Source organism: Glycine max, chromosome 10, assembly GCF_000004515.6.
Source record: "Glycine max cultivar Williams 82 chromosome 10, Glycine_max_v4.0, whole genome shotgun sequence".
NCBI lineage: Eukaryota > Viridiplantae > Streptophyta > Magnoliopsida > Fabales > Fabaceae > Glycine > Glycine max.
In genome coordinates this window covers 10323914-10351061 of record NC_038246.2, presented here as the reverse complement: position 1 = coordinate 10351061, position 27148 = coordinate 10323914, and the positions used below count along the sequence as shown (strand labels likewise).

Here is a 27148-nt window from a genome sequence, read left to right as displayed (position 1 = left end):
TTTTGATGTTACAAAGATATTTTTAGTTTAAATGATTGATAAGTTGCAGACTTAAGCTGACCATAGCTAGATGACCCTTCACCACAGCAAAAGAGGACCAGTTATCAAGTGAATGAATGTGAAGACTTGCCACAACGAATATGAATGTTGAAGACTAAGATATTGAGCAAGCACACGCCACAACGAGTACAACTCTCACCATAGCGAAAGTTGGTCATAGAGCAAGAAGATTCAAGTGAAGTATCATTTGCAAAAGATGAAGCCTCGTTGTAGCAAGAAGTGTCCTCACTACAATGGAAGTCTGATGTGACAGAAAAAATATATAGATTTGGCTCTAACTAAAATAACTTGTAACATCATAATTGGCACCTTTTGTCATTTTTTCAATTCAGACTTATAGATTAACATTTTTTCCTCTCTCTCTCTCTCTCTCTCTCTCTATTGTAACTTTTGATTTTAATGTTATTTTAGACCAAATCAAGATCCATTGGAGCTAAACATTGAAGTTGTTAATTGAATGAAGTAGTAACCAAGTATGTGATTCTTCATTTTCTGATTTATTTTCTTTGTTATACATGTGATCATATTCCAAATATTTGCTTAAATGCATGCTTAGGCTTGATCAAACTAGCTTTTAGGAATTGAATTGTGTTGAAAAAAATTTATTCTAGATTTGAATTGGAATTGTGTGAGAGCTTAATTTTAGGAATGAAATCAATTTTTGCATTGAAGAGATTCTTTGTTCATGTTCTCAGTTCTTGGTTAAGTTACCTAAGGAATTAGGAATTTAGCTTAGGAATAAAAGATTAATCACCTAAGGAATTAGGATTAATCAATTGAGCTGAATCTTGGTTGCATTGAACTAGGAAAATGATTAGAAATTGACTTCCATATGTTGAATGCTATGGAATTCGAGTCAGCAATGCCTTTTTTCTTTGATTTCCATTTTTGCTCCAAATTTTTTTCAAAATCCACCAATTGTTCTTTTCTCGCTATAGCAAACTCGAGTCTTGCTACAACAAAATTCTCTTTTGAAAACTGAAAAACATTGTCTCACTCACTAAAACAAATTGACAACACACTGCAGTGAATGTTTTAGATTACATTTTTTGCTCAATTCATAAATATTACACCAAGTCTTTGTGAATACAATACATAATACTTATTGTTTCTTTACTACTAGATTAGGTACACTTTCCTAGATCATGAGCCAACATGAAGGTGAGTCACGTGATGTGTCAACCTCATCCGAGTGGGAAATGTGATTGGTTGAGAAGTGAACTTGAAGTTGGTGATATGAGTTAGGAGTCTGAAGTAACCGAAAAACATGTACTGAGAACAAAAGACCACACATAATTGGAGTCGAGTTTCTAAGGGGGGTGTCGAGCCTGCAACGAAGGCTTCAAAGGGTGCTTTTGGGTGCTGTTTGGAATCAGCATCGAGGAAAGGTTTGTAAACAGTCGCGATTCAAAAGGAAGGAGAAGCCTTTAGGTTTAGAGTTAACAAGAATCAATTTTGTTGATTATTTACAAATTTTAAATTAATAATAATTAGTGGTTTATATCCTAGCTATTGATTTATTTAAATGACATCTAAAGTTTTAAAACAACTGGTCCATGGTGTGGTTGCATTTAAATGGTTTAAGAAAATTTTAAAATACCAAAAATTGTAATTTAATTATTTAAATAAATACAACCAATTTTAAAAACCACCAAAAAAATTTAAAAATTTTCACATATGCGTCAACACTTAATAGAGCCAACCTAATGGCAAGGACCAAATATAAAATAAAAAAATCCAAGGATGAAAAGCCAAGAAAAATCTTACTAGGGACCCAAAAAAAATTTGAGTATATTTCGAGAACCAATTAGAGACTTAAACCTTTTTAAAAAGTTAAATTAATTTTACAAGGTTATAATTAATCATTATCATGCAATTATGTATTACATAATAGTTTGATATTTAAGGTCACCTTATTTCCTTTAGCCCATTTGTTTTGAGATAAAATTATGTTTCTAACAAAATAAATTCAATTTTATAATAATTTTATGTTGATTATAAGTAGAGTTACAATATAAAATATTAATATAATAATTATGCTCATATTTTTATCTATTTTCTTTCACTGAATTTTCTTGTTATTTCTCTTTATATTTCCAATTATATATCACTCATCATATGTCATTTTCTCTCTTTTCTTTTACTTTTTTTTTCTTTCCATCACTCTTTTTTGTCATTCTACATAAAGTCCAAAATGAGATGTACCTTCATAACTACTTAAATTAATTGTAAGAAAAATATATTTGTATTTTATTTTTCCATTGGTTTTGCACACTCGATTTTGCATGATTCTTTGAAGATTGTTTAAGTGCATCCATTATGTGGATATGATTAAGGCATTCTGTGTTTATAATTTAAATGTTCAGCCACTTATAGCAAAAAAATAAACTTTTTAATTATGAATTCCCTTGCATTAACCTTTGACCCAAAAACAATAAATGAGTTTGTACTTGAATCCTTGAGCCTAAAAAGGAAAAAAATGTCTACCTTACTTTAGGGAATAGAAAATCATATCATATGGTTTGAGGCAAATTTGTTCCAAATTTAGGGGAGTTTGTTTTGTAATACTCAAGCGATTGTTGTAAACCAAAAGCATACACATTTGGGAAAGCTAAAATGTTTAAAAAAAGTAGAAAATCAATCAAATTCAAAAACAATTTCAAGTTGTTGTTGCTATTTTAAATTTGTGAATAAAATGTTGGGAAACAGTGTTTGGAATTTTTTGTCTCATGAATTGAAAAGGAAATTAGTTAGTGTTCTCCTAGACCCTTTAGGTGCTTTGATTTCTAGGATATAAAAAAACAATTTTCCTTTGTAGCCTAGCCAAATTACAACTTTAATAAAGTCCTTAGTGATCCATGTTGTGTGTGTGCAATTGCATTGAATGAGATGGTATGCAAAGTTGGGATTGTGTAATTCCAATTGGATTGATTGAATATCATGTGCAGCTGAAACACTTGTGTACTTAAGTAAAATACTAGCCTTGTGAGAAATGAATTGTATTTTTTATCTTTTCATTGCCAATTGCCATTCTTGTTGATCCCTTGAACTCTTGAGTTCATTTCTTTTATGATTCTATATATCAAAATCACCATAACAAGTGTGATTTTGAGATCGTGTGAACTTGTTTTGTTTTGGTGAACATGCTTATGTTTTGGGAATTGTAATTGATCCTAGTCCTTAGTCTTGTCGTTAATCTAACTTATTTTAGTTTATTTTACTTTTTCTTGAGGACAAGCAAAGCTTTAAGTTTGAGGGAGTTTGATAACGGTTGTGCATTCCTATATTTGCAATCTATTTCACAACAATTATCTCACTTTTCCTTGAATCGTAGCTAAGTTTGCCCTTGTTTAAGTTAGGAATATATATAATTAGTTAGATATTTTCATACAGTTAAAATTTAGAAATTTATTAGCTTTTACATGTTTTTACAGTAATTTAGTCATTTTAGTGCACCTGGAAAGAAATTGAGGGTTTGGAAGTGAAAATTGATCACTCAATGAGTTTGCCAAGTAGCTTAACTAGGAAGCCATATTAGAAGAAGACACGTGGTAGCTGGTGGCTAAGCGAGAAGTCTATCTCTCTTAGCAGATTTCTCTTGAAGAAGCCATGTCAACAACATCAAGGCTCGTTGAGTGACGCAGCCTCTTTGGAAGAAGAAAAAAAGTGATCCCATGAAAAATTCACTTAGTGTGCTTTAATGAGGAAACAACAAAACAAAGATACTGCATGGAATTTGGATCCACTCATCATTGGAGACATTCAATATCAATCTAGGGTTGCGTGTGTAGCGGTTAGAGACTCAAGAACTTACTCTCTTTTACTTCCTTCACCAATCTTCCATTTTTTTTAACTTTCCCTTGTATGTTTTGGTAGCTTCTCATGACAATGAGGAGTTAATCTCTTTGAAGTTGAGGATTTTGTGTACTAGCAAATCTCATGTAACTATGTCTACTATCTATTTAATGATTATTCAATAATAATGTTATTTCTCTGCTTTTAATGTTTGTTCTTGGCTTGATCACCCAAACACTTATTTGTATGTTTCATTGTCATTAGAAAATGCTTTAAAACTGAGATTTGAGAATACTATATAATGAATGTCTCATTTGGGGATAAAGTAATGTTTATTATTCTCTTGGCAATCCTTTCTCTTAAATAATTCATTTAACTTAACTTGCTTAGGAGTTAGGAGTAGAGTTAAGTGATTTAGCCTCTTTTACTTGAGAAATCAAGGTTAGAAGACTTGAGTGGATTGAGATATTGTTATGGTTCTCATTAAATAGATAAAAATCATTTTTTATTGAGATGTTTGCCAAGTACCACTAAAAACCCTAACTAGTTTGTTTAATTGTTGTTTCCAATTACTGCACATCAACTGTTTGATATATTGTCTTTGTGAAATGTACCTTATTTTTAGTAGTTTAATTTTAGAGCTGAACTTCAATTTATTGCAACCTTATCTCAAAAGAAGAAATTACCATTGCTTAGTTGTTGAGTTTACACAAAAAAGCTTAGTACAAACAAGTCCTTGAGGAGACGTCTTTCTACTTACTATTGAAAATACTACACTAATTGGTACATTTGTCAATGATGTAATAAGTTTTCTGGCTTCGTTGTCGGGACTTGTTTCTCGTATTAGGCAACTTATGCTAATTTCATATTCTATGCAATGATTCATTATTCTTCAATTCTTTGCTTTTAAATTCTGTTTTTGTATTACTCTTGAGTACTTTGCTAACATGTTCTTTAGTTGCTTTGTTCCATGTATGTGAGGTAGAGTTTCTTAAGAAGATCTAGTCCCTTTGGATCAAGAGATTCGAAGAACTTGTAGAAGAAACAATGCCTTAAGGAAGAAGCAAAAGCAAAAAGAGAATAGGGCTAAGAAAAGAACTCGACAAGCTTCATCTTCTTCACCACACAACCACAACCACAACCTACACCTCCACCACACTTGCCATTACTCTTACCTCTTCCTATCTTTGGAGCCTGAAATGGCGGAAGAAGAACATCCTAGAAGGACACTTGGAGACTATATTGCACATGTTGTGCAAAGGCACTTCATATTGGAATGTGTTATTTTGGCTATTAAAGGTTGTAGTGTCAATCTATAATTAGGATTGCTCCCTTCAATTGGTCTTAGCACATCTCTCAATTTCATGTAAAAAAAGTTAATGGACCGGATTGGGTAATGCTCACCACTACTTACTAATATATTCACACAAAAAAACCACTACTTATTAATATTTGAAAATGTTTAACTATACATTTTCATTCAATATTGTTACTTTTAGGTACACTAATTAGATTCAGTAAAAAAAAATACACTAATTAGAAATATTTATTATCATTGATTTATACATTAATTATCATCCATATATTTTTTGTATAAAATAATTAGAAAGTAAAGCTTTATTCACTTTTTTTATGCAAAAGCTTTATTCACCTTTAACTTGATAAAAATATCTTATAAATTTAATTTATTTCAAATTAATGTCAAATAAATACTCTCGTTTTTACTTTACGTATTATAAATCCTATAGTTTATGAAAAGTTGAATTCGAATGGAATTTGAATTTGGTCACTTTTCCCGTTTTCCATCCATGGAATATTTTATATGACATGATATGGACATTTGATGAATAATAATATCTCTACTGATTATGAAACTACTTATACATTCATAAATATATATTAAATAAAAAACACACGAGTTGAAAATCTTTTAGCATTCCATTGATTTGATCAAATTTATTTTATAGTTTCCTATTTATTGAAGGCATACGTTAACGACTGATCCACATCCAATCGGGTTAGATTTAGAACCGTGGATTGCACGGTCTCTGTTGTTATTTTAACAATATTAATATTAATTATTTTCATTTTATAAATTTTAAAAACATAATTTTATTAAAAAAAATTATCTACTTATTCATTTTTAAAATATTTACTTAACATTAATTTTATTATAGAAATTTGCTAAGATAAAAATTGATCATTTTTTTCTTTTAATATTTTAAATATTACTTAATATCACAAAAAAAACATAAAAATCAAATTGATTGATGTGAACTACATATCTACAAAACAAAAATAATATTTTGTAAAAAAAGTTAAATTGCTTAAATTTAAATTCTTAACATTTTATACAAACTGCATTTCCTTAAATGATAATAATAATAAGATTAAATTACTCATTGATCCCTATAGTTTCATGATTCTTACTTTTTTAATCCATATAGTTTGAGAGTGGTCTTTTATTATTATTATTATTATTATTATTATTATTATTATTATTATTATTATTATTATTATTATATTATTAAGCCTCAGATACCAGCCTAAAGACTGTGTATGATTAGTCCATTCAAGATTCAAGTGTGTGTTTCGAATGTTTTAAGTTCTAACTAGTGTTATTAAACTAATTGGTCGGATGGATTAGGAACAAAACTTATAACCAGTTCCATTTTTTATTTTTGGTGTACTAACCAGTTCGAGTTAATTCTTAGAATCATATGTTATTGATTTGATGTTGATGTCATCAAACTAGGTTAAAACACCTCTATGTAATAACTTTTTTCTTTTTCTTAAATCAATATAGTCTATGTAATAATAACTTTCTATCGTGCTCTTGGACGGATAGATCCAGAAATCCGTGAGAAATAACTTTACTTAATTTTACTTAATAATGTACATGAGAAATTTTAAGAAAAGGGGATTAGTACCCGTGCCTTCTCCCCTCTAAAGTCCTGTGTGTGACGGATGGATGTTCGTGCTTGCATGAGATTTTCATTCATATGACTCTAAGCTTAATTCTTTTTTGAAGTATTGGATCCGTTTTCTAGTTGGGTTCAAGAATATTCAAATAATAATTTATTTTCTTTTTTTCTTAGTTTCTATTAAAAAAATATTGGATAGAAACTAAGAAAATAAACAAATTTATTTGAAATAAATTAATATTAATTTATGAATAAAACTAAAAAAAATGAATCAAATAACCCTCCAAAATTCTTCTGCCGACCTATTGCCAATAAACTTTCCGGCCTCATACGAGAACGGAAAACTGGATAATTTTCTGCATCGGTGGATGAAAAATAGTGAACATAATAATTTTTTGTTGATGATGTTCCCAGAAAAAAGATACTTCCCCTAATTTTTTGCAATATTTTTTTGGTATATATATAGATTATATTTTTAATATTATTTTTTATTTAATAAGATTTAATTTTGTAGATAACAGTATTTAACATAATGACATTTTTCTTATTTTAAATAATTTTTTTATTTTTTTCTTTATAGACTTTAAAGTAGAGATAATTGCATTCTTTTTAACTTATATAAGATAAAAATTTCAAGTGTAATTGTTCAAGTAATATTTTATTTTTATAATTAGTTATTGTTATTTTAAAAGTTAAAAATAGTTTCATTTGCAATAAAATAACTTTATTTTTTAGAAATCAAATAACTTTATTAGTCTTTCATTTATACTGATTTAGATTTAATTGATTTGAAAATTAAAATTTATTTATTAACTTTCGTCAACAAAGAAAATTTATTATAAACTTGATTTGAAAATTCTAGTGTAAATTTAATTATAAATAAGTTAGGCTTGAATATCTTTTTTATCTTTGCAATTTAGTATTTTTTTCATTTTCGTTCTTAAAGCATTTTACATACATTTTTTTCTATTCAAGCATATTTAAAGCTTTTAAGAATAAAAAAACACATTTAAATGATTAAAATACAAAAAAATGAAAAAATACTAAATGTAAGACAAAAATATATTAAATCTATTTTTATGTATGAAAATTCAAAAGATATTTTATATATTTTTTTAATTAATTTTATAATATATAGATTAATATATTTCGTATAAATTTATATTTACATTCCCCCGGGAGGGGGCTGGCTCAGTCCCTGGTTGCTAGCTTTTTCCTGTTTTACTCTCTCGTGTACAAAGCAAGCGGTATTAAAGTAGGCAAGGATCAAATTAACATAGCACCTAATAGCGTACAAAATTTAGACCACTACACTGTATGGATTTGTTGATATATATTTGGGGGAAAAAAAGTGTACAAGTCTAGATCATAAAATTCAATTAATAACTCACTAATTCAGGTTGTAACCCATTGACATAGTATTCTATAAAGTCAATCATTGGTCTGAGTTTTATAACATTGTTTCTAACACTCTGTTAATCATTTAAGTTGTTTATTCCTAATAGATAAGTAATTAATTTGTCTCCTAGGGATAGGGGAAGATACCTTAGTGTGATTGAGTTAAGGCTAACAATACTACAAAGACGATATTTCACGTTGAAAATCTATATTGGTTGTATAACAATATCAATAAAAAAAGACAGTGTGGTGACATATTTTAAATTATAATGAAGTATATTACATCGATTTTTTATTTATTTAAATCAATCATTATATTGATGAAAATTTTATTTGATCTGTTGGGACCAGTGTTGTCAAATGCGTCATGGCGTGCCATAGGAAAGGCGTGGCGGTTTTTTGAAAAAACGCCACCGAATAGCGGTGGCGTGACGGGTTGCGAATGACGGCGCCATGGCGGTTATGGCGGCATGGCGGAAATAGCATTTTTTATTTGTTTTTTTTCCGCGGTAGGAGTTGGGCTGACCTGACCCAACCCTACCCGTAAGTTAATCAAAAGCGCAGTCGTCCCCTCCACGCAGGTTGAATCAGAATTCAGAACGCAGCCCTCCTCCAACTAAAAGTGCAACCCCTGCACCCAGCCGACCCCCGCACGCAGAACGCAGCCAGCAGCAACGACCCCACGGCGGTGACGAGCACCGGCCACACCGTATGAAGCAGTGAACATCACGGCGTTTACGAAGTGGCGTGCTAGCTTTTTTTTTTTTTTTTTTTTTTCTGTTTGCCGCACTTTTTTTTCCTTTTGCTATTTGACACTCTTTTTACTTTTGACAGTCCCATTTTTATTTTTTTTCTATTTGACACCACAATTTTTTTTCTGTTTAGTCCTCTTTTAATTGGCTGAACCATGATTCGTGCTGCTACTGCAAGTGCAACGAGGAAAAATAAGACAGACCCAGGCTGGAAATATTGTCATCCACTGGTGGAAGGAGAAACAAACATAATTGTTTGTAATTTCGTGGAAAAATCACAAAGGGAGGAATAACCAGAGCCAAACAAACCTGATTGGGAAGTTGGGTAACATTGCAGCTTGCAAGAAAACTCCACCAAAGATAGTCGAAGAGTTGAAGGAATATATGACTACCAAAAAAAGTGGGACCACTTACAGTACTTCTGGCAGTGGTAATATGACAAATATAAGATATTTTGAATTTGGTGAACCAATTGGATGTGATGGAAGTGGAGATGATGAGTTTGCGGACTCTTGTAATGCTACTGCAAGTGCAAAGACAAAGTGTGGGACTAAAAAAGGACCAATGGACAAATTTTGTAAGAATCCAGATAATACAATCAATCGGGGAAAAATGGAGATGTTGAGGCAAATGAACATAAGAGATTCAATGGATAAGAATGAAGTATTGAAGGTGCATCAACATATTTCTCGCTTTTGGTACCAAGCGGTTTGTCATTCAACCTCATTAAATTGAAAAGCTTTGAGAATATGGTTGCAGCCATTGGTCAATATGAGCCACATTTGCCCATTCCTAGCTATCATGACATCAAAGTTCCACTCCTGAAGAAGGAAGTTGAATATACTGAAAATTTGATAAAAGGCCACAGGGAGCAATGGGTCAAGTATGGTTGTACTATTATGTCCGATGCATGGACTGATCGGAAACAAAAATACAACATTAATTTTTTTATTAACTCTCAAGTTGGTACCATGTTTTTGAAGTCTGTTGATGGCTCTGATTTTGTAAAGACGGGTGAAAATATTTTTGAGTTGCTTGATGCCACTGTGGAGGAAGTTGGAGAAGAGAATGTTGTTCAAGTAGTAACCGATAATGGGAGCAACTATGTTTTAGCGGGTAAGTTGTTGGAGGAGAAAAGGAAACATATTTATTGGACTCCTTGTGCAGCTCATTGTATTGATTTGATGCTTGAAGATATTGGGAAGCTTCCCTTGATAAGGAAGACAATTAGAAGGGCAATTAATCTAGTTGGGTTTATCTATGCCTATTCTAGTACCTTAAGTTTGTTGAGAAATTTTACAAACAAGAAGGAATTGGTGAGACATGCTATTACTAGATTTGCCACTTCTTATCTAACCTTAGAAAGACTCCACAAAGAGAAAGCCAATATTAGAAAGATGTTTACTTCTGATGAATGGACCTTGAACAAGCTATCTAAGGAGCTTAAGGGAAAAGAAGCTGCAAAGGTAGTGCTCATGCCTTTTTTTTGGAATAGTGTGGTTTACACTCTTAAAGTCATGGCTCCACTTGTGAAAGTGCTTCATCTTGTGGATGGTGAAAGGAAACTAGCCATGGGCTATATTTATGCAGCAATGGACAAGGCAAAAGAAACAATTATCAAGTCTTTCAACAACAATGAAAGCAAGTACAAAGATGTGTTTGCAATCATTGATAAAAGATGGAATTGTCAGCTTCATAGACCATTGCATGCAGCTGCCCACTTCTTAAATCTAGAGTTCTTTTATGACAACACTGACTTGGAGTTTGATTTTGAGGTCACCAATGGTTTGTTTGAGTGCATTAAGAAGTTTGATTTAGAGATCACCAACTTGGGACAGACTAGAATGCTGACCTAGCTAGGAGGGCTTAATGGAATTTTAATCACAAAATTCAATATAGCTTTTATGGGCTAATTTCATATATACTTGCCATGATACTCTGCAAGCTCCAGCTCCATTTCACTTGCTTGTCTTGTACCATCTCCAGCAAAAACTCCAGCACCATATGGAGATCCTCCTCTTGTGGACTCCAAATTAAACATTCTAGCACCAAAGCTATAACCAATAGGAACATAAAGCATACCAAAACTATAACCAATAGGAACATAAAGCATACCATGGTGGACAAACTATGTGATTGCTGTCCAACTACAACAGTTGTCAATCAAACAATGTTAATTGGTTCAAGCTTATGTCAGAGATTCATGACACTTACTATTTTTTTTTCCCATATTCTATGCACCAAAAGAAGCAAGCTTGTCAGCATAAGCATTGCCTTCACGGTAGATATGTAAAATTCTAAAACTAAACTTTTTAGTTGGATCTATACAATTCACCTAGCGGTTGTAAAGAGTCCAGGGGACTGAAAAAGGATGATTATATAATGCACAATATTGAGAAAATTGTTGTATGATTGTGCTAATCCTAATTGTATTGAGAATATTGCTACATGATTGTGTTGATCTTAATTGATTCTATTTGTATTAATTCTTATTGTATTTTAATTTTATTTTGTATCTTGATCTCTTGATTATTGGGATCACTTATTTTTAGGATAGATAGTTGTATCAGATATGTCTGGAAAAGCTATAAGAGAAATCTTAGTTAGGTGGTTGGATGACCTTGTATATATATCTATCGATTGTTTCTAATAGAGGTAGAACAACAAGGAGGAGGTGAAGCAAAAGCTAAGGAGAATGAAACCCGAGACGTCGCTGAAGATCAAGGACGAGGTGAAAAAGCAGTTCGACGTCGATTTCTTGGCGGTGGCTCGATACCCCGAGTGAGTGGCCAACATTGTGTCGATCCCTTAGAAAGATGGTAAGGTACGAATGTGTATGGACTATCGGGACCTGAATCGAGCCAGTCCCAAAGATAATTTTCCTCTGCCACACATCGATGTCCTCGTAGACAACACAACCAATTTCGCTTTGTTTTCCTTCATGGAGGGTTTATCAGGCTACAATCAAATAAAGATGGCGCCAGAAGATATGGAAAAAACCACGTTTGTTACCCTGTGGGGAACGTTCTGCTATAAGGTGATGTCCTTTGGGCTCAAGAACGCCGGGGCAGCCTATCAATGGGCTATGGTGGCTTTGTTCCACAACATGATGCACCGAGAAATCAAAGTCTATGTAGACGACATGATTGCCAAGTCCATAACTGAGGAAGAACACCTCGTCAAGTTGCGGAGGTTGTTCGAGAGGCTTAGGAGGCATCAATTGAGGTTAAACCCCGCTAAGTGCACCTTCGGGGTCAAGTCGGGAAAGCTGTTGGGTTTCATCGTAAGTCAAAAGGGGTGCATGTTGGGGCAGCATGATTGGTCGGGAAAAAGAGAGCGAGTCGTCTACTACTTAAGTAAGAAGTTCATGGCCTGTGAGATGAACTACTCCCTGCTGGAAAGGACATGTTGCGCTTTGGTATGGGCGTCCCACCGACTAAGACAGTACATGTTGAGCCATACCACCTGGCTGGTATCCAAGATGGACCTGATCAAGTACATATTTGAGAAGCCCGCTCTCACGAGGCGGACCGCTCGGTGGCAGGTTTTGCCATCCGAGTTCAACATAGTCTACGTAACCCAAAAAGCGATAAAGGGAAGCGCCTTGGCAGACTATTTGGCTCAACATCCTCTCAATGATTATCAACCCATGCATCCTGAGTTCCCAGATGAGGACATCATGGCCTTATTTGAAGAGAAGCTAGAAAAGGACAGGGACAAGTGGATCATGTTGTTCGATGGAGCATCCAACATTCTGGGCCATGGTGTTGGGGTGGAATTGGTCTCTCCAGACAATCAATGCATACCATTCACAGCCAGACTTGGTTTCGACTGCACCATTAACATGGTTGAATACGAAGCATGTGCCCTGGGTGTCCAGGCAGCAGTTGACTTCAACGTCAAACTGCTCAAGGTGTACAGAGACTCGGCACTGGTGATACACCAGCTAAGAGGAGAGTGGGAAACTAGGGATCACAAGCTAATACCCTACCAGACCTACATCAAGGAGTTGGCTGAGTTCTTTGATGAGATCTCTTTCCATCACATTCCCCGAGAGGAAAACCAAATGGTCAATGCACTCGCCACTTTAGCGTCCATGTTCCAGCTGACACCGCACGGAGACCTACCATGCATTGAGTTCAGGTGTTGTGGCAGGCCCGCATATTGTTGTTTGGTAGAGGAGGAGTGGGACGGTAAACCTTGGTATTTTGACATCAAGCGATACGTTGAAAGCAAAGAGTACCCACCGGAAGCTTCCGACAACGACAAGAGGATGTTAAGGAGGTTGGCAGCCGGTTTCTTTTAAAGCGGGGGCATACTATACAAGAGAAACCATGACATGGTGTTGCTTCGATGCGTGAACACTAAGGAAGCTGGACGCATGCTGGAGGAGGTCCATGAGGGCTCTTTTGGTACCCACGCTAACGGGCACGCCATGGCTAGGAAGATCCTGAGGGCGGGCTATTATTGGCTCACCATGGAAAGCGACTGTTGCCTCCATGTAAGGAAGTGTCACAAATGCCAGACGTTTGCAAACAATGTCAACGCTCCGCCCTTGCCATTGAATGTATTGGCCGCACCGTGGCCCTTTTCCATGTGGGGGATAGATGTGATCTGAGCCATAGAGCCCAAGGCTGCAAACGGACATCGTTTCATCTTGGTGGCGATCGATTACTTCACCAAGTGGGTCGAAGCTGCCTGATACGCTAGTGTCACAAGGAGTGTGGTGGTTAGGTTCATCAAGAGGGAGATAATCTACCAGTATGGTTTGCCAAGGAAGATTGTCACAGACAACGACACCAATTTGAATGATAAAATGATGGGGGAAATGTGCGAGGAATTTAAGATCCAACACCACAATTCCACACCCTACAGGCCCAAGATGAATGGAGCAGTGGAGGTAGCCAACAAGAATATCAAGAAGATTATTCAAAAGATGACCGTGTCATACAAGGACTGGCACAAGATGCTCTCTTTCGCGCTACATGGTTACCGAACTATGAAGGGCCCTTTGTGGTAAAAAAGGCTTTCTCCAGAGGGGCCCTTGTGCTCACTAACATGGATGACGAGGAACTACCTTCACCCATAAATGCCAATGTCGTCAAGCGATACTACACTTGAGACTTGGGGCAATTAGGAGAGTCGTTTCATGTTTAATTTTTTTTGGTTTCCCCCAGGGATTCCTATCCTCTGTAAATTGTCATCGCGATCATTTAAAGAGCGCGAGATTGATGATTCGTTGTTTCAACCCTGGTTTTGTGCCTTTAAGGATGCATATTCTTTTTAAATGATCCAAGCCTTTTCGCTCGACCTATAGGGATGCTCTAACTGCTTACTTAAAACTGAACCCAATGGGTTTTTGCTAAAGAATTATTGCATTTGAAATTGCCCATGCATACGCATGCACATGCATTTTGTACCTTATGAATCGACAAACAGGGACATGATCATTTCAAGAGGTGGTCAATACAGCGTCAAATCCTAGACATGGATAAACCAAGGTAAGTGGTAGCGTGGCCATATTTTCACTACATAAATGCCATTTCCTGCTTTCAGATGCTCGGGGACGGGTACGAGCAAGTACTAGGCTGGTGGTCAGTAGATCATCATCCTGCGACTGGCTCCGCATGTTGAGGAGGCCCTATTAAGAGACAACCTAGTATCCTTTAAAGCTTCTATCTTTTTATATGCCTAACTTATCATATGGACTTCGAGCAAACGAGCACGGACCCAGAGGTGAACGCGTGATTTTTTTGTTTGAAAAAAAAGGGATGCACAGGGTTAGCTTGCCTGGGCAAGGTTAGCTCGCTTGGGCGAGCACCCCCTGCATGAGAAAGGTTAAAAGGAGAGGGAAGGGGTGAGTTTTTCTCCCATAACTTCTTCCTCTCATCCAAAAAACGTAAGCTCACTGGATCCCTTGGATTTCCAGCCTTAGGTCACCATTTCTCAACGTTTTTTTATTCCATTTTGCGCTATTATTCATCCCCAACAAGAGATGGCTCCGAAGAAGCTCTCCACAAAGAGGTCTAGGAGTGATGCCCATGGGGAAAGCTCTAGCGCCTCTATGGAGTTCGACAGTCACCGGTTTCGGAGTGCCGAGCACCAGCAGCGTTTTGAGGCCATCAAGGGATAATCATTCCATAGGGAGAGGCGCGTCCAGCTCATAGAGGATGAGTACTCAGACTTCCAAGAGGAGATAGCACGCAGGCATTGGACACCTCTAGTGACTCCTATGGCCAAGTTGGACCCTGAGATAGTCCTAGAGTTCTATGCTAATGCCTGGCCCACGGAGGAGGGAGTTCGAGATATGCGCTTGTGGGTAAGGGGTCAGTGGATTCCCTTTGGCACAGATGCCTTCAGCCAGTTCCTGGGCCACCCACTGATCTTGGAGGAGGACCATCGGTGCGAATTCAGCCAGAGGAGGGACCAGGCCTCTGGCTTTGACAAGGAGGCCATCGCCCAGCTATTGTGCATACCGTGGCAAGACTTTGCCCGGACCGCTGCGGGGAGGCGGGTGTGGATTATGCGCACCAGCATGACTACTCTGACTCATATATGGATGACGCTGCTACTCAGCAACATCCTCCCCAGCGACCATAATTTTGACCTCCCTCTGCCTAAGTGTCAGATGGTGTACACCATCCTGACACGGATGACTATTCACGTGGCCCGAATAATTGTTGATGCCATTTATTTGTTTGCAGGGACGGCGCCCACTAGGCACCCTTTGGACCCGGAGAGGTCCAACAGGGCCCTGGGATTTTTGGCCTTGATCACGGGCCTCTGCCAGTTCTGCGGGGTACTTGTTATCCCCAGCAAGGTAATCCTGCCGCCGATCACTCGAGTTTTCATCAAGAAACATTGCACCCCTAGGCAAGCGAAGGGTGACACACAATAGGCTGTGGATGCACCACCACCTCAGCAGCCCGATCCGGTTATACCACTGAGTGTGGAGCAGTATCTATGGCATATGGTTCGCCAGTTGATGGCCAACCACCGCGTGCAAGTGCAATTGCATGAGTGCTTCTACCGTTTCAGCCTCAGCCAGTAGGGGCAGGGCTCCCCTCCTTTTGTATGGCCTACCCCAGAGCAATTCAGGGCTAAGGTCGCGTGGCCTAGAGATTGGCCCACTAAGGAGGGAACCGGACCCGTAGGATCCCCAGGCGAAGCGGAGGAAGCCCACATGGATGAGGATATGACCGACCTGCTCGGTTACCTGGGAGAGGGCGGAGCTACACGACCAAGGTCGTCGCACTTGTGATTCCATGTCGTCTAACATCATTGCTTTCTGTTATTGTTTTTATTTCCCTTATTGCTTTCAGTTATTGTTTTTGTTTCCATTGTGATTTAACACTACTACTTTCAATTATTGTGTTTGCTCCCACCGTGGTCCGGCATTACGTCTCTCAATTTGTTTTGTCATTGTTTTTTTTTTGTTGCGACTTATCATTGCATTTTCTTCGTTTATTTTGACATAGGTGGGCCTTGCGTACCCTCGTTCGCACGACTTTTCAGAAAAGAAAAAAAACATATGTGATCGTAGATATCAACTTTGTCAAAAAGAAAAACAAAATAAAAATAAATTGGTTAACTAAAAAGCCAACATGCTTTGGAAAAGAAATAACTTCTGGCTTTTCTTTGAAAGAAAAGATTTACTGATCGTGACACAAAGGCTTTGTTAAAAAAAATGTGTGTACGCACCTAAAGGGTGAATGCTGTGCAAATTTTCCCGAACGCCCAAGATAGACTCGGACAAATGTATGAATTGATAAAGGGGCATATTTTGGAAACACTAGGTTGACTTAAATAGGAAAAATGATGAATCCTGAGCCCTAGTGTCGCGTGACCACAAAAACTTGATGCTTGAGTGTCCACATAGGTGCATGTGTGACCAGTTTTGCATAATATTTCTGAATCATCATCGTTGCTCGCGTGTCATGGAAATAATGTGGGACATCCCTTTACCCCTAGACTGCTGATCAAACCAACACCCTGACATATATCATGTTCAGCCGTTCTACAAGCTCTGAGCTAAAAATACCAACTCACCATAAACATTGACCCAGGGTGAGAATGTCCATCTTTGCCCTCGGAAGAAAAGAAAAAAAAAAGAGAAAAAAAAAGAGAAAAAAAAAGAAGTTCCTGATCAAAGATCGGAAGAAGAGGAAAAGAAGAAAATTCCCAATCAAAGATCGGAAGAAAACAAAAGAAATATACAGAAAAGTCTTTGGACTAGACAATATCTGAACAACATAGAATTGTCACAAGCAAACAAGAAAAGAAAGGAAACCACGGCTTGAAGTGGTCCTCTCCCTTTGATCGCCAACCAAAATCCTGTGCACTAACGACTTTATCGCCCCGCACTAAATAAAAACAGAAAAGGAAAAGGCCCAAACAACTCAGAGCCAAATTTCCCACCAAAACAACATTCCCAAAAAGTCCTATTGATCCATGATCACGCGTGTAATATTTAATTTGATAGGAAATGATTTGCAAAATCAAGTCATGACATATCTATGGTTCGGAATTAGGATAAAACACTTACCTGTGTGAGATTTATACACTTTGAGTGATTTTTCTTCTTTTTTGTTGGACCCAATGTTTCCTCTAAATGGTCGTTTAGAAGAAAATTTTATCAGCATACCCTCCATCCCCCCGGTAGACACGCTTGTTTTTCTCCAAAAACTATATGTTGCTCTGATCAATTGGAGGTTTTGTTTCTTTGCTAAAGCATGTTTGCATTTTAGCCTAAGAACTCCGAGACTATTTTAGTCTCACACAAAGTCAACAACTACGTTGGTCAGAGTTCCTCATCATAAATTGAGGATATGTAGGAGCAAAAGCCTCGCTTTTGTCGACCACCCCACTTTTTGCTATTGTGACCTGTGAGTCCATTGGCACGCGGAGACGCCCTATACGGTAACCCATACACACCCATTTGCTATCCGTAAGACTCAAAGCCCGATAGCATGCAGTGACTAACATCTTCATCTGCACCTTCCCTGGAGATGTCAGCATCTTTCGGCCGAGACTGCGAAAAAGTATCATTTTGCAATTCGTAAGACTCAAAGCCCGATAGCATGCAGTGACTAACATCGTCATCTGCACCTTCCTCGAAGATGTCAGCATCTTCCGGCCGAGACTGCGGAAAAGTCTCATTTGCTATCCGTAAGACTGAAAGCCTGATAGCATGCAATGACTAACATCGTCATCTGCACCTTCTCTAGAGATGTCAGCGTCTTCCGGCCGAGACTGCGAAAAAATCTCATTTGCTATCCGTAAGACTCAAAGTCCGATAGCATGCAGTGACTAACGTCGTCATCTACACCTTCCCCGGAGATGTCAGCGTCTTCCGGCCGAGACTGCAAAAAAGTCTCATTTGCTATCCATAAGACTCAAAGCTCGATAGAATGCAGTGACTAACATCATCATCTGCACCTTTCCCGAAGATGTCAGCATCTTCCGACCGAGACTGCGAAAAAATCTCATTTTCTATTCGTAAGACTCAAAGCCCGATAACATGCAGTGACTAACGTCGTCATCTGCACCTTCCCCGGAGATTTCAGTGTCTTCCGGCCGAGATTGTGAAATAGTCTCATTTGCTATCCGTAAGACTCAAAGCCCGGTAGCATGCAGTGACTAACGTCGTCATCTGCACCTTCCCGGAGATGTCAGCGTCTTCCGGCCGAGACTACGAAAAAGTATCATTTGTTATTCATAGGACTCAAAGCCTGATAGCATTTTGTGACTAACGTCCTCATCTGCACCTTTTCCGGAGATGTCAGCGTCTTCCGGTCGAGACTACAAAAAAGTCTCATTTTGCTATCCGTCAGACTCAAGGGTCCGGTAGCACGTGGATATACCTCATGGTTATCCGCACCTTTATCATCGAGAGACAAACAAGTCTGATGACATCAGAATGATGATGGTCGGCCATTTCTAATCATTTTGAAGATTTTTGCAGGTTTTCTCAAATTTTTTCCTTTGCCACCCAGAGACGTCCAAGTCCGACAACGCGTTTCGTTGGTTGGGCTATTGATTGCTCGAGTGAGGATCCGCTCGAACGAAATTAGGGTCTTATCTTTACTTCCCTTTTATCTCCGATAAAAGATAAGTAAAAAGGGGCAACTGTCATACCCTAATTTCATTCGGGAACCATTGTTTGTCGGCATGCGACCTTCGTTTGACCACCTCAAAATGTTTAACACCCATTGTTGTAGAATCTGTAAAGTTCTGAGATGTTTCGGGAAGAAACCAATCAAAAACACATAAACGGGAGTGTATTTAGCAAAGTGGAGTGTCTGTAAATAAACTGTTACACTATAATTTCATCCGAGGACCATTGTTGATTGCTTCGGAAGGCTTAACACTCATCGCGGTGGAATCTGTAATGTTTCATGAGATTTTGGAAAGAAAACAGCCAAAAACATAAAAATAGGGGGTGAACTTATCAAGATAGGGTGTAAATAGAAATTTGAATCTAGACCCATCCAGAATATTTTGGAAGTTGGGTTGCTTAAGGAGGAAGCAACTGGGCGGCAAGCTCCTCCACGTTTTGTTGAAAAATGGTTTTTGGGGCTTCCTTGGCTTCCGTAAAATTTCTGAAAATCTTGGGTAAGCATATTTCACTTAATATTGGTGAAAGGGAAGAGAAAAAAATATGAAAATCAAATCCGAAAAACTTCCGTAAGGCTTCCGTAACTTTTCTGTAGAGTACGAAAAGGGGGTAAACTTAGTAATTGGGGTGCGCTTAGAAATTTTCCTCAAGAAGCCTCTGGGCGGCAAGCACCTCCCATTTTCCCTATAAATAGGGGAGGGGGGCTGTTTCAAAAATATTCATGACCCCTAGGCTATGCATTTCACCTATTTTGGGTAAAAAAAACACGTTTCCGTGAAGAAGAATTGAGTCGAAGTGCTTCCGTAACGCTTCTGAGACACTTCCGTGAGTAAATCTGTGAAGATTTTCCTGCGTTCTTCATCGTTCTTCGTCCGTTCTTCGTTCTTCAACCGGTAAGTGTTTGAATCCGAGACTTTCAATTCATTTCTTGTTTTGTTTGCTTTCATCTTCATCTCGTTCACTTTCGATTTTCTTTTCTTCCGTTTTTAACGTGCTTTAACCGTTTATTTAAGCCGTTATCTCGCCTAATAAATGATAAAATGAATTTCAATCGATCATTTGTGTTGTAATGTCGTTTAATCACTATTAAAGCAAAATATAACTAATCGTTCACGCTGTAACCTCGGTTAAACAAAAAAAAGCAAAATAATAATAAAATAATCAAAATATCTTGAAAAAATAATAATAAAATAATCAAAATATCTTTGAATAAAATAATCAAAAAAATCAATCGGATGTTTTTCTTTGGAAGTTTCCTTGAATGAATTGACTAATAACCAAAGTGAAACTAAGGTTAAAATCAACTCACACATCAAGCTTTGTCCGTAAAAGTCACTTAAAACCGTTTTAAGGTCCAACGCCTTAAACGGTTCTCTTTGCTTTTATTGGTTAACATGGACCGTTCAAAAACGTAAAATCAACCCATAACTTTACCGCTTGTGCAAGAACTACGTAGATCTGATTTCCTCATCGCAATTTAGGATGCGTAGGAGCAATAGCCCCGCTTTTGTCGACCACCCCAAGAGATCGTTAATGATCAAACACCTTAACGTTTCTCTCCTTTCAAAAACAAGAGATTGTTAATGGTATAATGTCTTAACATTTCTAAATTAAGAGATCGTTAATGGTCCAACACCTTAACGTTTTTGTCCTTTCAAAAGATCATTTAATAGTCCAATGCCTTAAACGATTTTTTGTGCGGTTAAAATCGATCTTGCGGAAAAAGATCAAAACAACTTAACCAACGTTTAGTTCTAAAATAAATTCAAATTGAGCTTCAAAAAAAATAAATTCAAATTGAGCTTCAAACATAACTGAATTGACTTTCAGCTTGAAATTGGTTCATGAGCTTGAATTGAATTGACTTTCAGCTTGAAAAAAAATAAATTCAAATTTAGATTTAAACATAACTGATTCTTATCCAGTCAAATTGAGATAAACAAGTTCAACATGATATGACTCATTTCTCAGTGGTGCAAACTGCAACGGGAGTATAAAGTCAATTGTACCAAAATATAATTGATATATAGTAAAAAAGATAAAAGTTAGGAACAAATTATTTTCAATACATTTTCTTTTATTGGTTGACATTCATTGGAAATGACAAAATTTGTTGAGTCCCACATCATATGTAATGATTTTCTCTCTCTTGAATTTGTAGTTCTCAATAAATTCCAACTAATTAGAGATGGTGTGTTAGAAGGAGTATGCTAAAAAATATTTCATATCCCTCCTTTGGTAATAAATTAACTATCATTTTCCTTAATTAATTATTAAACCTAATTATTCTTCAAATAACAGATAAGATTGACGCTGTAAAAGAAAACTACCTGGAAAAAAAACTCAGTACAGATATACATTTCTGTACCCAGAATGGTTTATATAGAAAATCATTTGCACATACCATATAAGGCATTCAATTGAGATTCACTTAATCTTGAAACCATTTTAATGCGGTCAAAATACAGGTCAGAAAGTCCACAGAGGCGCCCTTGGCTCATCATATCAGACTCTAGTTCGCCAAACCAAACCTTTTCCTATAAATTGAGCCTAACATCTCCTCTATGTTGCACATCAATATTCATATTTCATATCATATAAGATAGCAAAGCCTATAACCCATGGAGTCAAACAACATGCCAGACTTGAACGGTGTCGCTAAGAAGACTAAAGGTCGACAAAAGATCGAAATGAAGAAGATGAGAAACGAGAGTAACCTTCGGGTGACATTCTCGAAGCTTCGCACTGGGGTTTTCAAGAAAGCCAGTGAGCTTGCAACCCTTTGTGGCATGGATGTCGCTGTGATTATGTTCTCACCCAGTAATCGAGTATTTTCGTTTGGCAGTCCCAGTGTTGATTCTGTTGTCCAACGCTATAAGACACAAGGCCCACCTCCCCTCCTTACCTTGGACCTCAACAAGGTGCACTCCACTGTGGACGAAGTTGAGCTCCACGCACACCTCCACTGCTTGTCCAACCAAATTGCTATTGAGAAGAAGCGCACAAAGGATTTAAATCATTTAGCGAAGGCTGCAGAGGATCAGTTCTGGTGGGCTAGGCCTATTGAAAGCATGACCGATTCCCAACTTGACAAGTATAAGAAGATGTTAGAGGAGTTTAAGAGACAACTCAAAGAAAAACGTGGGAACCTAAATTGATGATGCCCTATTTAAAGTTTTAGTCAATGTTTTTTAATTTAATATGTTTTCGAATAAGCAATAGCTTAATCAAATTATTGTTTGGGGTGTGGTTAGGATTGATTATCTAGGACTTATGTTTTCGTTATGTTGAATAGTCTTCATCATGTGTTGGTAAACTATGTTTCCTTTATGTTGTTTCTTTGCTTTGTTAGTGGAGTTTGTAATTGTGATGTAGTTTCTACATGATGTAGTGTTTGAATGAAAGGGCATCTTAAATACATAAAAATCCAATTCTATTAGAAATTCCAACCTTTTGAACTTTGGTTGGGGATTTTCATTTTCTCATCTTCAACTAAGGTAGGTCGAGTTTGGAGGTAGGCTTAAAATAAAACAGCACAAATAATTAAATTTCCATTCCATTTCGTAGGGGGTCAAAGAATTATTTAATGTATTTTAAATTGATAAGTAAAATATTTAATGTATTTTAAGTAATTAAAATACATTTTTAATTATATTTTTAGTCTCCTAAATTTCAATTATGTCAATTGGATCCCCTACGTATCACAATTGTGTGATTTTAGTCCCTTAGATTTCAATTGTGACAATTGAGTGCCTTAGGTGTCTCTATTGTGCGATTTTAGTACCTTAAAATTGCACTATTAGAACTATCATTTTTCAGGGAAAAAAATCACATTATTGTGATACCTTGGGGACTAAAATCCCACAATTACAATACTTAAATGAAATTTATACAATTGTGTACATGAGGACCCAATTGACGCAATTGATATATAGGGGACTAAAGTCACACATTTGTGATAGCTGAGGGATCCAACTAGCTCAATTGAAACTTTAGGTATTTCAATTCTCAATTGTGATACCTTAAGGACCAAAAGTATCATTAAGCCAAAATGGAATTCATAAAATGCATGCAATCAATATTTTAAAAATTTTTATATTTTGTGTTTAGTCCCGACCATTTGGTTGGCTCTGTTAAATGTTCATATGTCCATTAAATTTTTAAACAACAATTTGTGGTGGGTTTTAAAATCATCAATATTCATTTAGAATTTCAAATTAAAATTTCTAGCAGCTTAAAAACCGTCAAATCAATTAAAGAAAAAAAGGAAAAAAGAAAACATATTTGGAACATAAAGACAATTCACAATCCACAACCTCATGCCAACTCTTGACAATAATACATATGCACTTACCTTGGAAAAAAATTGGGAAGAAAAAACAATTTACAATCCAAAATCTCATGCAACTCTTCTCAATAATACATATGCATTTTCCAAGAAAATAGATCTAGTACATAAATCCCCAACTGTCATGCAACTCTTCACAATCCAAAATAAAAACAAAAACATCATTGGAACTCAAGGATGATTCATTAAGGCCACAACTTTAACTTTCCCTTCAATGACAAGCACCTCATCAATTAAAGCAAAAAAAAAAAAGTCCAAACACTTGAATTAAAGATGTCACAACCTTGACCATTTTTTCATAACTACCCCAATGCTACCCAAAACACAGGTAATTGAAGATGACCCTTTTATTATCCTTCCACAATGTTGTGTGCAGGTGAGGTGATAATTGTTTCTCACACTTTGTTTTTGTGAGCAATTAGCCTAACTTTTTTAGGATTTTTGTTAATATATTGTTGCTATTGTGAATAAACTATTATAAAAAATCATTTCAGAAATTAAAAAAAGAGAGTTTTTATTTTTTTGTTTTAAATTTTGATGTTACAAAGATATTTTTTAGTTTAAAGTATTGATAAGTTGCAGACTTAAGCTGACCATAGCTAGATGACCCTTCACCACAGCAAAAGAGGACCAATTATTAAGTGAATGAATGTGAAGACTTGCCACAACGAATATGAATGTTGAAGACTAAGATATTGAGCAAGCACACGCCACAACGAGTACAACTCTTACCATAGCGAAAGTTGGTCATAGAGCAAGAAGATTCAAGTGAAGTATCATTTGCAAAAGATGAAGCCTCGTTGTAGCAAGAAGTGTCCTCGCTACAATGAAAGTCTAATGTGACAGAAAAAAAATATAGATTTGGCTCTAACTAAAATAACTTGTAACATCATAATTGGCACCTTTTGTCATTTTTTCAATTCAGACTTATAGATTAACATTTTTTCCTCTCTCTCTCTCTCTCTCTCTCTCTATTGTAACTTTTGATTTTAATGTTATTTTAGACCAAATCAAGATCCATTGGAGCTAAACATTGAAGTTGTTAATTGAATGAAGTAGTAACCAAGTATGTGATTCTTCATTTTCTGATTTATTTTCTTTGTTATACATGTGATCATATTCCAAATATTTGCTTAAATGCATGCTTAGGCTTGATCAAACTAGCTTTTAGGAATTGAATTGTGTTGAAAAAAATTGATTCTAGATTTGAATTGGAATTGTGTGAGAGCTTAATTTTAGGAATGAAATCAATTTTTGCATTGAAGAGATTCTTTGTTCATGTTCTCAGTTCTTGGTTAAGTTACCTAAGGAATTAGGAATTTAGCTTAGGAATAAAAGATTAATCACCTAAGGAATTAGGATTAATCAATTGAGCTGAATCTTGGTTGCATTGAACTAGGAAAATGATTAGAAATTGACTTCCATATGTTGAATGCTATGGAATTCGAGTCAGCAATGCCTTTTTTCTTTGATTTCCATTTTTGCTCCAAATTTTTTTCAAAATCCACCAATTGTTCTTTTCTCGCTATAGCAAACTCAGGTCTTCCTACAACAAAATTCTCTTTTGAAAACTGAAAAACATTGTCTCACTCACTAAAACAACTGGTCCATGGTGTGGTTGCATTTAAATGGTTTTAGAAAATTTTAAAATACCAAAAATTGTAATTTAATTATTTAAATAAATACAACCAATTTTAAAAACCACCAAAAAAATTTAAAAATTTTCACATATGCGTCAACACATAATAGAGCCAACCTAATGGCAAGACCAAATATAAAATAAAAAAAATCCAAGGACGAAAAGACAAGAAAAATCTTACTAGGGACCCAAAAAAAATTTGAGTATATTTCAAGAACCAATAAGAGACTTAAACCTTTTTAAAAAGTTAAATTAATTTTACAAGGTTATAATTAATCATTTTCATGCAATTATGTATTACATAATAGTTTGATATTTAAGGTCACCTTATTTTCTTTAGCCCATTTGTTTTGAGATAAAATTATGTTTCTAACAAAATAAATCCAAAAAAATAAATTCAATTTTATAATAATTTTATGTTGATTATAAGTAGAGTTACAATATAGAATATTAATATAATAATTATGCTCATATTTTTATCTATTTTCTTTCATTGAATTTTCTTCTTATTTCTCTTTATATTTCCAATTATATATCACTCATCATATGTCATTTTCTCTCTTTTCTTTTACTTTTTTTTTCTTTCCATCACTCTTTTTTTTCATTCTACATAAACTCCAAAATGAGATGTACCTTCATAACTACTTAAATTAATTGTAAGAAAAATATATTTGTATTTTATTTTTCCATTGGTTTTGCACACTCGATTTTGCATGATTCTTTGAAGATTGTTTAAGTGCATCCATTATGTGGATATGATTAAGGCATTCTGTGTTTTTAATTTAAATGATCAGCCACTTAAAGAAAAAAAAAACCTTTTTAATTATAAATTCCCTTGCATTAACCTTTGACACAAAAATAATAAATGAGTTTGTACTTGAATCCTTGAGCCTAAAAAGGAAAAAAATGTCTACCTTACTTTAGGGAATAGAAAAGCATATCATATGGTTTGAGGCAAATTTGTTCCAAATTTAGGGGAGTTTGTTTTGTAATACTCAAGCGATTGTTGTAAACCAAAAGCATACACATTTGGGAAAGCTAAAATGTTTAAAAAAAGTAGAAAATCAATCAAATTCAAAAACAATTTCAAGTTGTTGTTGCTATTTTAAATTTGTGAATAAAATGTTGGGAAACAGTGTTTGGAATTTTTTGTCTCATGAATTGAAAAGGAAATTAGTTAGTGTTCTCCTAGACCCTTAGGTGCTTTGATTTCTAGGATATAAAAAAACAATTTTCCTTTGTAGCCTAGCCAAATTACAACTTTAATAAAGTCCTTAGTGATCCATGTTGTGTGTGTGCAATTGCCTTGAATGAGATGGTATGCAAAGTTGGGATTGTGTAATTCCAATTGGTATTGATTGAATATCATGTGCACCTGAAACACTTGTGTACTTAAGTAAAATACTAGCCTTGTGAGAAATGAATTGTATTTTTTATCTTTTCATTGTCAATTGCCATTCTTGTTGATCCCTTGAACTCTTGAGTTCATTTCTTTTATGATTATATATATCAAAATCACCATAACAAGTGTGATTTTGAGATCGTGTGAACATGTTTTGTTTTGGTGAACATGCTTATATTTTGGGAATTGTAATTGATCCTAGTCCTTAGTTTTGTCATTAATCTAACTTATTTTAGTTTATTTTACTTTTTCTTGAGCACAAGCAAAGCTTTAAGTTTGAGGGAGTTTGATAACGGTTGTGCATTCCTATATTTGCAATCTATTTCACAACAATTATCTCACTTTTCCTTGAATCGTAGCTAAGTTTGCCCTTGTTTAAGTTAGGGAATATATATAATTAGTTAGATATTTCCATACAGTTAAAGTTTAGAAAATTTATTAGCTTTTACATGTTTTTACAGTAATTTAGTCATTTTAGTGCACCTGGAAAGAAATTGTGGGTTTGGAAGTGAAAATTGATCACTCAATGAGTTTGCCAAGTAGCTCAACTAGGAAGCCATATTAGAAGAAGACACATGGTAGCTGGTGGCTAAGCGAGAAGTCTATCTCTCTTAGCAGATTTCTCTTGAAGAAGCCATGCCAACAACATCAAGGCTCGTTGAGTGACGCAGCCTCTTTGGAAGAAGAAGAAAAGTGATCCCATGAAAATTCAC

The 27148-nt window shown here is 35.7% G+C and overlaps 3 protein-coding genes across 3 annotated transcripts; all 3 read left to right on the top strand.

The window, feature by feature from the left end:
• The first annotated feature begins 9678 nt into the window (after window positions 1-9678).
• Window positions 9679-10785, top strand: LOC100804668 (uncharacterized). The gene has a single exon (XM_003537087.1). It carries the CDS (start codon window positions 9679-9681, stop codon window positions 10783-10785), a length of 1107 nt encoding a protein of 368 aa, XP_003537135.1.
• A 1823-nt stretch (window positions 10786-12608) lies between these two features.
• On the top strand, window positions 12609-13235 carry LOC102667605 (uncharacterized). Its single transcript, XM_006589823.1, has one exon. It carries the CDS (start codon window positions 12609-12611, stop codon window positions 13233-13235), a length of 627 nt encoding a protein of 208 aa, XP_006589886.1.
• An 8432-nt stretch (window positions 13236-21667) lies between these two features.
• LOC100803607 (agamous-like MADS-box protein AGL62) lies at window positions 21668-22204 on the top strand. The gene has a single exon (XM_003537085.3). The coding sequence runs from the start codon at window positions 21668-21670 to the stop codon at window positions 22202-22204; it is 537 nt and encodes a 178-aa protein (XP_003537133.1).
• The last annotated feature ends 4944 nt before the right edge of the window (window positions 22205-27148 follow it).

Bases quoted from the DNA above. Each gene is read 5' to 3' on its own strand.
- LOC100804668 (XM_003537087.1), top strand. From the start codon at position 9,679: ATGGTTGCAGCCATTGGTCAATATGAGCCACATTTGCCCATTCCTAGC.
- LOC102667605 (XM_006589823.1), top strand. From the start codon at position 12,609: ATGGCCTTATTTGAAGAGAAGCTAGAAAAGGACAGGGACAAGTGGATC.
- LOC100803607 (XM_003537085.3), top strand. From the start codon at position 21,668: ATGGAGTCAAACAACATGCCAGACTTGAACGGTGTCGCTAAGAAGACT.